The sequence below is a fragment of the Myotis daubentonii genome, chromosome 7, assembly GCF_963259705.1.
Source record: "Myotis daubentonii chromosome 7, mMyoDau2.1, whole genome shotgun sequence".
Taxonomy (NCBI): domain Eukaryota; kingdom Metazoa; phylum Chordata; class Mammalia; order Chiroptera; family Vespertilionidae; genus Myotis; species Myotis daubentonii.
This window is the reverse complement of record NC_081846.1, coordinates 90,408,773-90,422,747: the sequence shown is the minus strand read 5'-3', so window position 1 is coordinate 90,422,747 and position 13,975 is coordinate 90,408,773. Positions and strand designations below refer to the sequence as shown.

The window sequence follows — 13,975 nt, the reverse complement described above, 5'->3', positions numbered from 1 at the left end:
AACCAGTGAACTCTTGGTTCATAGGTCATCATCACTCAATCACTGAGCAACGCTGACCGGGCAGCATTTTCTGTTTTCATGGTTTTATTTACGATTGAAGCACCTTCCACATGATGGATTTGATTGCAAGATCATTTTAGTCTATTTTAACTAGAAGGCCCTCTCTCCTAACTCATACCATTTTGTTTGTTTTTCATGACATTAGTTTTTTGAAGAGTAGTACATGTCAGCTCTGAGGTAAAATGTTACATATGTTTGATTTTTAAAAATTATTTGTCATTGTTAGAATACTTTGGCCAGATGACCTCATGGGTCATGTGTGGTCTCCTCAGTGCACCCCGTCAGGTGGGATCTGATGTCAGTTTGTGACCCTGGGGCACCCAGCTCCCCCCTTTGGCTAGCGTAGTTCTGCTGCACCTCTGCATCATGAAGGTAGTTTATAATCAGTAAGTAATCTATGTGGGTGGCAATAACCTGCTCCCCAACATTTCCCCCAAATCTGCTAATGAGCCCAACCTATATAATTTATTACACCAGAATTTGTCATGTTGTTTTTCTAATTCTACATTTTCCTACCTTTGTAGCTGTCATTCTGCATTCTTCACTATTTCTCATCCTCCTTCACTTGCCTTTGTATTACTAAAAACGTTATTCCATTTTAATAAATTGTTACCATTATCTTTACTAGTATATTGTTATGTGAAAATTGCCATTGCTGTGACTAGCCATGGTCCTTTTAATTTTGCTCCTATGCCTTTCTTACTTGCCTCTATAATCCTGGAGTATTCTGTAGCCTTTTAGCACAAGATGCTAAAGTGATCTTTCCCTGCCTAGTCCCAGACTCAGCTGTTTTCTAAAAGATGTTAGGTTCACTTCTGTAGCAAATTGCTTTTGGGAATTAAGATCTAGGCCTGAGGTTTGTTTATGTTTCTAGAGCAATAGGCCTTACTCTATGGGAAGCAATTTTAGTGAACACAGAAAGAAAACACATGTGTGCGCCAGAGCAGAAGTGTCCACTGAAAGAGAGATAGACCGTTCCACTCTCCTCTTTGGGCTTGGGGGTGTGTTTTTGTCAGTCACCTCCAGAACCAGAGCTTAAGACCCATGAAGCAGGGGATGTTCATTCACAGAAGGTGTGTGTCCCGGTGTGGCCTGGTGGGAGGAGAGGTGAATAAGGCCCTGACCCCTTTAGGGCTAAGGCAAGGCCTCTGCAGCCAGCCCACTGCCTGCGGCTGCCGAGTTCAGCCTCAGCTCTGTCAGCTCTCCTGAATATAGGGAAGGCGCTCTTTACTATGAACTGGTGGCCCGGGGATGGGGTATAATCTTAGGGTTGATCCCATTTAATTCACATGATGTATTGGGAGGTACAAATTCTCTCTAATGTGTATTTTGAGGAAATGTGGGCTCAGAGAGAGTGGAGAGTGTGGCCAGTGTCACTTAGATGTGAGAGGCATTAGGTCTATGCAAGTGCCCAGCTCTTTCCTGGGAAGCACCCAGCAGGCCCTGCCACAGACTCCTAAAGACCTAGTGTGCGGAACCGGTTTGGCTCAGTGGATAGAGCGTCGGCCTGCGGACTCAAGGGTCCCAGGTTCGATTCCGGTCAAGGGCATGTACCCTGGTTGCGGGCACATCCCCAGTGAGGGGCGTGCAGGAGGCAGCTGATCGATCTCTCATCGATGTTTCTAACTCTCTATCCCTCTCCCTTCTTCTCTGTAAAAAATCAATAAAATATATTTAAAAAAATAAAAAAAAAAGACCTAGTGTAAGGGTGAGACGTGTAAGGGCAGCTACAGCCTGTCCACCCGCCCCACAGCCCTCTCCCCGGCAGGGGTTGGATCGGGAGCCCCTGCACTCCCTTCCCCTGCTCAGAGGCCAGGCACTGAGCTCAGCCTTGCCTCCTCCTGCCCCAGCCAGGGTCAGGTTTCCTCTGAACCAGGGGGGGATGCCCTCAGGGTTCAGAGTGCCCTTCAGCCTTCATCCTACCTCCTCAGTCCCTAACATGATGCTCTGCACACACTAGGCACCTCATACTTTTCCTTGAATAGCCCAGCAGACGAACAAACAAATAGATACAGTGTGTATGGAGTCCATTCAAAAGCACACCCTCCAAGACCATAAACTTCCCCAGGTCTCTTTGATCTTGGCCCCTATTTTAAAGCAAGCAGAGAGAAAAATAAACTCCCACAAGTTATATAAAAAGGAAATTCTAGGGAGAAGCGGGGGAATAAGTCACACCAGGCCAGTTGTGCGGAGGTCATCCAGTGTGGCCCCTGCGGGCAGTGGAGCGCAGTCAGGAGTGGAGCTGGCTCCTGGCCTAACACTCGGGCGTCTCTGGCTACTGCAGTGATGTGGGTGCGCCGGGGCCAGAGGGGGACGCCCTCCCCAACCGCAGCAGCCCCAGAGCAGAGCTGCAGCAGGGCAGCAGGCCTGCAGGGCTCTCCTATCCACAGGGAGGGAGCATGGCCCCGGCGCGAATTCTTGTAAAGGAGCTGAAAGTCATTTTATACTCTCTGTCTTCCTTTCCTTTAAGTTGAGAGGAAGGTGGCATTGGCTCCTCAGCTCAGGTTCCCATGACTGTTCCTAATGGTGAGGTGGTCCCTTTGGATCCTCCCTGGATCAGAGTGGCTTGTAGCAGGTCAGCTTTGGTGTGGAGCCCGTACCCTGAGCCAGGCACTGTGCTCAGCGCACCCCTGTGCATGTTATTCATTTCATTTCTCACATCACTGGACATGGGTTATGTCCAGCCTACAGCTGAGGAGACTGAGGTCAGGGGTCAGTGTCTCTGCCACACTTAGGAGCCCGTGGAGCGGAGCGGCCTTGCCTGGCCCAGCAGCCCGAGCCCCAGTTTCTCTCCATCATCTGCCCCTGCATCCACAGAGGCCTTCCACGCGACATCCACCGGCAGTCACTGCTTGTGATTTAAACGGGGAGATAAGATAGGAACATATGAAAAATTAAATAATCTCAACGCAAAACAACAAGAACTGTCACGAGGCTGTAGATGTGTGGATGGTAAATGAGTGGTGGAGACGGTGCTTGGAGGGTTATTTACACTGTCTTTACCCTTGGCGTGGGAAATGCACTCTGTCAACACAGATAACTGCACCAGAAGCGACCCCAGGGACCTTAATATAGGCCTGCTTTATCACAGTAGGCGGGTAAGTGAATTGGCACATTTTTCAAAGGACTCTAAGCAGCTCCCCACAGTGATTTAAGTTCAATTAAGCTGGGTATTGACAATCTGTAGAGTTCCTTCTAAGTATTATGATAGAAAAATTGCACTTTTTTCTTGCTCTGCAAAGAGACAAATATGTGTATAGAATGAGGTCTTATTAATCAGAGTTATTTTTTGCCTCTCTCTCCTTTTTAACTTTTATTTTATTATTTTTTTCAGAAGAATGATCACCATGGTAACAGATGAAACAACTTGCAACATCCTTAATTATTATTATTAATAATAATGATTATCACAATAATAATAGCAATCAGATAGAATGACAGGAAGAAAAACATGAAAAAAAATTGGCTGGCTCTGTGTGTAAACAGTTTTCAGCTCCTGAAATGAGTGTAAGGGGCCTCAGACAGGCCCCTGGAAAACCCAGGACGAGGTCACAGAGAGCTGTCTGGTAATGACTTGGGAATATGACACAACATCATAGAATGTTGCAGAATATTCCACCGTAACTACTCTGCTTAGACTTGGTGCATACTCTTCTCTTGTTGATGTTGTTGAATGTATGTGTGTATTGATCTTATAACTTGAAATTCCTTTTTTTAAATCTGGTCCATCACATAAAAAATGTATAAAAGAGCTGCTTTGGAAATGCTGGAGGAAAGACCTAGCATAATATAGATGATAGTGATTGACTAACCTCATCACTTGACAAGATTTCCTGAAGAGCTACAGGCACCCAATGCTAGGCCAGGCTCCTTGGCCACAGGATAGAGACTCCCGTCCGTATATAGTCCATTTTCAAGGAGAAAAAGGCACAGTATCCACTGGACAGGCTTCTCTATCAGCCCCACCCGACCTTTCCCTCATCAGATCTCTAGCAGCCCCATCACTCATGAGCTCGAGAGTACCTATAACAGTGCCAGATGTTTGTCATTCTTGTGTACACACTGATGTGTGCACTGGAGCTCAGCCGTGCATATGGTCCTGGGTATGTATGCTAGTGGCAAGCAGGGCACTAACTGAGCATAACTTCGAACAGAGGAATGCATGATACGTTTTACATCTTGGGAGAGCTAATAGCTTTATGGGAACAGACTTGAAAGCTAAATTCACAGTGCAATTAGAAGAATGCTTTACTAATCTACATAACAATGTATTGTTAACTTTTTAACTTTTACATTAAAAAGTTAATGTAAAACTTTTAACTGCTCAAGAGCCATTGAGCAACTTAGCATATTATTAGCAAATTACGCTTTGATAGGTTGAACAGACGACTGGCTGACTGGACACTTAGCATATTAGGCTTTTATTATATAGGATTTTCATTAAAATGATATTACAAGCCCTGCTTTCCAAGAAGGAAACCGGAGGTGGTTATGTAACTTGATCCAAATGCATTTGAAATGATGCATTGGAACTTTATCACACATGCTGTTTGTTAGCCTATGACCTGCAATTCCTCTACTTGTAAAGGCAGCACGCTAGGGGGTGTGGTGCATGGTCAAGAGCTCATTCTCCTTTCTGCCAGTGAATGATTATCATGGCTAAATGATGCTCTTAAAAAGCAAATATTTTATTTTTATTTTTTAAAATGTAGTGAGATGTTTTTGACATATAACATTGCTTAAGGTGTTCAGTGTGTTGATTTCATACATTTATATATTGCAATATTACCACTGCAATGGTGTTAGTGAGCATCTCTAGCATATCATGTGATTATCATACTTTTTGTGGAGAATAAGATCTAGTCTCTTAGCAATTTGTTTTGAAGTTTATAATATGAAAGTGTGAACTAAGCACTAAGCTTGTATTAGATCTCCAGAATGCATTTATTTACAAGCTTGTGGCTTTAAACATCTTTCCATTTCCCTAAAGCTGTAGTTATTAAACAGCATGGCACTGGTATAAAATAGAGATGCAGACCAATGGAACAGATAGAGAGCCCAGAAATAAACCCTGGCACTACAGCCCACTCATATTTAACAAGGGTGCAAAGGATACCCAATGGAGAAAAAAAGTTTCTTCAATAAATGGTGTTGGGAAAACTGGATAACCACATACAGAAAAAAATGAAATTAGACTTCTATCTTACACCACTCACAGAAAAATTAATTCCAAATGGGCTAGAAACTTAAACATAAGACCAGATACCATAAAACTCCCAAGAAAAAACATTGAGAAGAAGCTCCTTGACATCAGCATTGCTGATAATTTTTTGGATATGACACCAAAAATACAAGTAACAAAAACAAAAGTCAACAAGCGGGACCACATCCAATAAAAAAAGCTTCTGCACAACCAATATAATGGAAAGAAAGCCTATGAAATGGGAGAAAATACATGCAAAACACATATTGGAGGGAAAAAGCAAATATTTTAAATGTATAATAACTACTTCTTTAGACTAACTGAGATACTTAGTGAACTGAACAGATTCTTTCTAGTTCAAAATTTCAAAATGCTTTTTGCTATTGAGCAGAAAATGCGTCCTGGATGACTCCATACCTGCGTTCTTTTGAGCAGGTGGAGAGCTGGGCTTGTTTCTCATTATGGGCTTGATTGGTGGTAAACAGCAGAATTATAATCAGAAAAATAATGGGTCCATGCTGCCAGTCACTACTTGAGGAAATTGAGCAGAGACGAGGTTGAATCATCTGAGTGTTTATCCCAACACTGCCAGCAGTGTGAGAGAGCAGCAGATCACCCACAAAAATCTGCTCTGCACCCCAACATAAGCCAGCTGCTTATATTGGATAGAAGGACAAAGATTACAAGGGAATGTAGACAAAAGGTATCCAGATGGGCAGTTTGCAGGTCTGGAGATTTGCAAAGGCCTGTGGTATGCAAAGGGCTGGGGGTCTTCAAAGGGCTGGCAATCCTGGTTTCTGCAACAAGGTTAATCTTTCCATGATAACAGGCAGCTCCTCATGGGAGGAAGGGATGCATTTCCAGATAGGGTAGAATGTGCCTTCTTTAATCAGAATAAAACAATCACGGTTAACAGAGCATGATTAATATTTCTTACAATTCTAACTGGTCCCCGATATTCTATTTCTGCCCCTAACAGAATGAATGATAAGGGATGAACAGGATAGCAAAATGGGAGTATCAATGTTTTTTTTTTCAGGTTTCTGGGTTCATAAAAATTAAACAACACATTCTGCTGATGAAATTTCAGGAGATGTAAGGGACATCAATAAATACAGACAGACACGAGGCTATTTCAGAGTGAAAAGATAATTGAACAGATGGTAATAATTCATCATGTACAGCAGAAACTATCGTACAAGGAACAGCACTCCATCCTGCTTTTTAACCTCATTTGCCAGATGAGATCCCAACTCCAACTCTCCAGGGAATGAAGTTGAGATCTTCATTCCAATGCAATAAAGAAAAAGTTCTAATGTATCAATTCTTAACTCTTTTGCATGTTGAACAACTTATTATATGTCCATGTAGAACATATAGTTTTAATATTATAAAACATTATAATACTACTAGAGACCCAGTGCACAAATTAGTGCACCAGTGGGGTCCCTCAGCCTGGTCTGTGGGATCGAGCCAAAACTGGGTCCCCAACATCTCCTGAGGGGTCCAGATTGTGAGAGGGTGCAGGCCAGGCTGGGGAACCCCACCAGTGCACAATTGGGGCCAGGGAATGATGCAGGAGATTGGCCAGCTGGGGAGGGACCATGGGAAAGCTCCAGGGCATGTCCAGTCCATCTCTCTCAGTCTCAATCCGCTGGACCCTGGTAGCAAGCAAGCTAACCTACCGGTCAGAGTGTCTGCCCCCTGGTGGTCAGTGCACATCATAGAGATGGTTGAGCAGCCTTAGCATATTATTACCATATGACTTAATGATGCTTTGTGGATCACTTTTGAAATGAGACAGATTGGACACAGTACAATTGGGGGCACATTTACTTCTCTCTCTCTCTCTGAGCATTCATATATCTGCATATCTACATCTTTATATATGTATAGACATAGGTAAAAATATAGAAGTATCAATATATTGTAGAATGTTCTAGTATGAGGCAGCAACACACCATCTATTATTGGACTTGGTTTCCCTCTTCTGCTTCTAAGCACCTTGGACATTTCAAAACTGTCCATCATTCTTTGTCCTACAGCAGTGGTTCTCAACCGCTTTGATAGGTTGAACAGACGACTGGATGACTGGACACTTAGCATATTAGGCTTTTATTATATAGGATTTTCATTAAAATGATATTACAAGCCCTGCTTTCCAAGAAGGAAACCAGAGGTGGATATGTAACTTGCTCAGCATCTCCCAGCTGGCAAGCAGCAGAGCCCAGGTTCTAAGGAATGGATGTGTCCACAGTGCAGGCTGTCTCAGCACACCTTGCAGCCCGGAGACTGTGACACACGCCCTGTGCTGGGGTCTTGTGCTGGAGGCAGGCCAGCAGAGGCTGGTGTTTGGAGCCTGGAGGACTTTATAATGTGTTTCCAGTCTCAGCATAGATGATTCACCCTCATTCCCTACATGAAATTGGACTTTCTCGAGTTATAGGCAATCTTTGTAGGTTGAATCATGTGACATTCCCAAAACTTCAAAAATAAAGCAATTCCTGTTCTGGGTCTTTTGAAATGGGTGTGTTTTCCTCATGAATTTCGATGGATTTGGGGAGGGAAGGCTGGGCAGAGTTTATCTTCTCTCCCCATAAGGCATCTCTTACCTTATGCTCTGGGAAAGAACCTACACACCATCCTGAGAACTGCCTGAGGCCACTCTCCACTTGCCCTCTCCTGGATGCTGGTGCTAATAATAGCAGCACCGGCCACCTGTGAGACACCGATGCCTTTATGTATGATGGGCAGCATAGATTTCTGTGGAATGCCGTTCATTTGGTGAATAATGGGCCTCCTTGCATAAACCCCCTCACTTCATCTTTACAACAACCCTGTATAGCCGGCCTCATTGCTGCTTTTTGGATGTTACTGAAGAGGAAACTGAACTTTAGAGAAGTAATCATTTGACAAGGTTGCTAAGCCTTGCATGCCAATCCAGATCTTCTGACTCCAGAGCCTGACCACATACACTAACCTTCGCCCACCCACGGACCAAAGAACCACCTTGAATACTTAGCTTCCAAAGGCATGTTTTAGTACAAGCACGTGTGGGTTCGTGAATGCATCCCCTGCATCCACCTGATGGACTGTTTAGAGCAAATCTTACTTGTTTGAAAACCCTTCAGAGCTGACTTCACATGGACCTTCCCCAGGTGAAACCACAGTACCCGCCCTAGAGCAGGGAGCAGGAGCTGGCCCATGGAGGCTCTCACGAGGGCCACTGTCCACTGGCCTTTACTATTGTGTCCAGGTCAGGGCTTAACCTACACTACTGCCAATGACTTGGCAGGAGAGGGGGAATAATACCAATTTACCCATTTGCTTTCAGTCTTTACTCTGCTATCTCCCAGGGGAAATATAGTCAGAGGACAAGGTATCTTTGAAAGGAAAGGCAACAAAGAGACCGAAGTTTCCAGTAATCAGCTATCTTCCTGTCACTCCCGCTGTGTTTGCATTGGGGGCTTGTGACATCTAAGTGAATTGTGGGGAGTGTTTTGAAGCTATTAGTGTCCCTTTGCATCTTCTGAATATTGCATATACCAATAAGTGCCAATAGCTGAATTATTAAAACTTCAATTCACCCTCAGGGTCTCGAGGCAGAGTTGGCAATAGCAGTGACTTTAAGATGAAAGCTTGTCTGACAGCTTCCTTTTCCATCTTGCCAAAGATAGAATATGATTTTGGCAAAGTGAGTCAATGATTAAATGAATAAGCAAATCAATTAATGGATGTATGAACAATTAGGTGAATGAATATACAGATATGAAAGTCTGTGTTCATTGGAAGGGAAATCTAAATCCATATGACTTAATGATGCTATGTGGATCACTTTTGAAATGAGACAGATTGGACACAGTACAATTGGAGGCACATTTACTTCTCTCTCTCTCTCTGAGCATTCATATATCTGCATAGCTACATCTTTATATCTGTATAGACATAGGTAAAAATATAGAGGTACAATATATTGTAGAATGTTCTAGTATGAGGCAGCGACACACCATCTCTATTATTGGACTTGGTTTCCCTCTTCTGCTTCTAAGCACCTTGGACATTTAAAAACTGTCCATCTTTCTTTGTCCCTCTACAGCAGTGGTTCTCAACCTTCTGGCCCTTTAAATACAGTTCCTCATGTTGTGACCCAACCATAAAACTATTTTCATTGCTACTTCATAACTGTAATGTTGCTACTGTTATGAATCGTAATGTAAATATCTGATATGCAGGATGGTCTTAGGCGACCCCTGTGAAAGGGTCGTTCGACCGCCAAAGGGGTCGCGACCCACAGGTTGAGAACCGCTGCTCTACAGCGATGCATTATTAAGAAATTACTTATATTTAATTATTTTGTCAGCATTTATCTATATTGAAATTTTAAAGATTTTTATTAATTATTTGTGTAACATTATTATTTCTACCAATCTGAATCATGTACGATTTTTACTTTCGAAGTCAAAATCCTTCATTCTGATTTTTTTTTTTTTTGGACTTTTGAGAAAATGTAATTCTGCCTGTTAAACATTGGAGACATGTGGGTTATTAGTGGGCTGGCTTAGGAAACAGTCTTCAGATGAATTGGAATGTTTGAGCACAGTTTAACTTTATGCTCCACGAAATGCGTCCTTTTTTAGAGCTGGAAAATAGAGATCATTGAAACCAAACTCAAACTCTTTTTCCCTTTCCTCCCCCTACTTTGTTGACACTGACAGGCAAGGCGGTAAAATTACTTATCCCCAGTCACAATCTTGCCTCTTGGTGTGCTTATCAATGGTGGCCGCGCGCAGTGTATGTGCTCATCATTCTTGTCCCATAGGCCTCGCAGCATTTTTACTTCTTAGACCTTGGTTTGCACATTTGTAAGACCGAGGAGGTGAGGGTGAGGGAGACACGGGGTGTCTATGTGGGGCTCCTCTTCAGCCCTGAGAACCGAGGAAGAGGAATGACGTCACTGTGGTAAAGATGCTCAGATGACAAAAGCTTCCCGAGGTGTCCCCTTTCCTCCTTGGCTTCATCCATAAGCATCTTCAGAATTAAATTCAACCCCCATCACAGTAAAGGCTTTGCCCTAAGTTATTGTTACAGAATGTCTGATGCCTGCCAGATAGTGTCTTGAAACTTTATATTTTGGGTTGTTATTCCACAGTAACCGCCCTGCCACAGGGGAGGTGGTTTTGCTGGGCTTATATTTTTATATTTTTATTTTTTTTACTGATGATAACACTGACCCCCCCCACACACACACACACACACACACATAGTGAGGTGACTTGTCTAAGCTTGTTCTCAGCAGAGAGAGGTTTCACATACAGGCCTCCCAGTTTCTAACACTCACATCCCTCTCCTCTCTCCTAGCCTTCCATTTTCCCTGTTCTGGGCAAGGCATGTTTTAAAGGTCCCTAATTTAAAGGTCTTCGCCCCTGCATGTTCTTTTCCTGTAAGCCTCCGCAAATACTTTTGACAAACAGGATGAATAATAAAAAAAAAAATGCAGTTAAGTGCCTTGGAATTCAATGGGGATTGCCAAATTCTATACTTGTTAACTGTGTGTTTTACAGAGACTCCTTGTGTAGGTCTTATTTCCCCTGGAACGTGTGGTTTTCTGTGATAACCACGGGTGCCTGTGTTTCTCTTGTGAAGGAGGGTGTGCCAGTAGGTGGAGGAGGGCTTTGGGGACTCACACCCTGGGTTCCAGTTCCTGCTTCGTCAGTATCTGCAATCCTGAGCAAGCTGCCTGAGTCTCTTCATTGCATTTCCCCCACTTCTGACCTGGCCGTGTCGGCTCCCTTCAGATTTAAGTAACATTGATTTTAAATGAGATAATGGGATTAAATGCTTAGCTTGCAGCCTGTGGAATCAGCTCCAAAACAGCAGCTCTTAAGATTACTAACCTGATTTCTCCCCTAGTGGAGCTCTGTGAGGAGCAAAACTTCTCTGATCAAACCCTGGGCATGAGCAGAGCAGCCGGTGGTGATCATGGCCCCCTGGGGAGCCGCCATCGCATGGCCTGCATGGGCCTCTTTTTTCCAGTGTGATCCTTTTCTGAACTTTCTTCTAACCCTCCTTCCTTGGGCTGTGTTTTCTGGGCAGAGGACAAGATCTGGACGTCGGTGCAGCACAACAACACAGAGCTGACCCGTGTGCAGGGCGCCAGCCCCGAGAAACCCTACTCCATGGCCTTGGACTACGGGGGCAGCCTGGGGCAGCTGGAGGCCGTGATCGACAGCTCGGAGCACTGTGAGCAGGAGGTGGCCTACTACTGCAGGAGGTCCCGCCTGCTCAACACACCAGGTAAAGCTGGCAGGCCCCCTGCTCCGATTGGTCATGCAGGCTGACCACAGCAGCAGAAGGGCTCCATAACCCGGAATATCACAGAGATGGGTGTTTGCCCACAAGGGGGCTGCACTGAGCCGGGAGGGAAAGGCTGCTGGGAGAGGACTGTGACGGACCACCTACTGATGGCCAGGGTGGGCCGGGAGCAAGTTCCATCGCCTCTTAAGGTCTCTCCTCATCTCCCAAAGGGAAGGACGGCCACACCCACCCTGCCACAGCAGTGACCATGAAAAGGGCCTTGAGAGCAATGGCACTTGAAGTGAGCACTGGAGCCAGACATAAAAACGTGCAGGTGACAGCATATGGGGAAGCAACAGGGGCTCTGCACGTTCCCCAAGAGCAAGGTGGTGTCTGGGGGCAAAACGTTGGGGCGTAGTGCGAAACAATGAGCCCGGTGGGTAGCAGGTCCTGTGTGCTGCCTGAAACGCAGAGGCCTCTGGAAATGCATTTTATAAAAAATAACACTTGCTTTCAGAAAAAAATTAGATAAACCCTATTTTTTAATCTTTTTTATGGTTAATTTTTAGAGTGGATAGTTGATTTCGTTATTAACATGCTTGCAAGAACAAAGAACAAAACCAAACAGAAATTTCCTAGAACTGCTTACCCAGGCATGTCACAAAATGTCAGGTGGGCTTGGCCATGATTATGCCCACCCTGGGAATCAGTCAGTTTTGTAAACATAGCTCATCATTTGTTTAGTTGCAGTGTGTGTGTGTGTGGGGGGGGGGAGCTGGGGGGTGAGGGGAGGCTGCCCACCATGGGGATATGAGGTGGCCAAAAAAGTGTCTCAGAATCTTTAGCGTCATGTAATTTAGAGCCCAGTGCTTGGAAGTTGGGAATGGTGAAAGGCCTGGGAAAACTAGACCCTGAAATGTCAAAAAGGAGAAAGCCTGTGCACCCACTAAATGTGACCCACAGCCGCCCTGATCAAGAATCTTTAGGGGACACCTTGTTCCACGTGAGTGAGTTTTCCAGATAACTGTTTCTTATTCCTTTAAGCACCAGAAATCTTTAAAGGAGTTTCTAACTATTTGAAATGAAAATCTTTTTCAAATAGATTACATGCTTCCTTGCCTTCTTAAGCAGATAATTCCGAATATAAAATGTAACCTTTTCTTGATGACTCAGTACCATCACTGGGAAAATCAGTTACTGCAGGGCGGTGGGTGCACGGAGCGCGCAGGCTGAGGTCGGAGCATGGTACCGGGCCCTTTCCCAGGCCTCAGTCCCTGTCCCTCTCCCTTCTCAGCACAAAATGCCTGTGTCTCAGCACCCAGCGCCCCCTCTGTAGGGTGTTGCTCCCAGTTTCCCAGGTTGGGTTTGGCGGACGTAGGGAGGAGGTGAGCATGTTGCTGTGACTCTGGGATGTCCTCCAGCATCTGCGTTCTGTGCCGTCCGTGTGGCCACCCACTGACGTCCTGCGTGTTTTATTTTTCTGCCGTCACTGCCTTTTACTTGACGTGGACATTGAGCAGGAGGGGCGTGGGTTTGGGAGCAGGCCATGCTGGGAGTGAGGTCATGCCTCCTCTTTCTGGTTATGTGACTGTGCAAGTCACTAATGTCTGGTTTCACCGCCAAACCCTTTGCCTCAGAACCTGAGCGGCAGAGGCAGCAGGAGATGGACAGAAGGGAGCCTGTGCTCCCACCACGGTGCGTGGCCAGCAGACCCGGGGGCCCTGTTTCTTTCCTTGCGCACAGCCTCCAGCCCAGAGGGAAGGCCCCAGACTGGTGCTGGGATGGGAAACAAGCTCAGGGAGAGGCTATCCTTATTTTAAATGTGTAAATAGAATGGTTATACTGACCATAACTCATGCGAGAAAATAATCTCACCCCCCAGAGCAGACGGATGTTGTATTTGGTGTGTATCCTTCCAGATGTTTGGCCACATGGATATGCACAAAAGCACAGTTGGAACACACTGTGTGTGTGTTGGGGTTTGAAGGTGTTCATTAATCCTCCCTTCCCCCATGGGTCTGAGTCAGAGGAGGTAGAGGAAGGAGGACAGTGGGCATGCTCACAGTGTCCGCGTCCTCCTGGTGAGCTGGCTTGAAAAGCTCAGTGTGGGCCAGAGCCTAAGGGGCCCCTGGGCCTCCACCTGCAGTGCTTATGGCACTGGGTGAGGTGGCGCTGCTGATAGAGTGCCTCCTAGCGACGTGGCCCCAGCCTCTCACCCGTCACACCTAAAGGGCAACCCAGGTGTGCTCACCTCATAGGTGAGCACTGACCTAAGGGGACTCCTATCACCAATACACAGACTGGCCGGCCCCCAAAGGCAGGGTTCTTGTTAGGGCCTCTCCTGGTCACACAGCTACTTTTCTTCATATCCTCACATGGCAGGACTAAGGGGAGTGAGCCTGCACTGATCCCATTCCT

General features: G+C 45.3%; 1 protein-coding gene across 1 annotated transcript in view; it reads left to right on the top strand.

Annotated features, from left to right (window-relative positions):
• CNTNAP5 (contactin associated protein family member 5) overlaps positions 1–13,975 on the top strand; it is an 883,495-nt gene that overhangs the window by 578,703 nt on the left and 290,817 nt on the right. Inside the window, exon 13 of the mRNA XM_059704743.1 lies at positions 11,357–11,557. Coding sequence (XP_059560726.1) covers positions 11,357–11,557 — 201 coding nt within the window. The remainder of the gene's footprint in view (positions 1–11,356; positions 11,558–13,975) is intronic.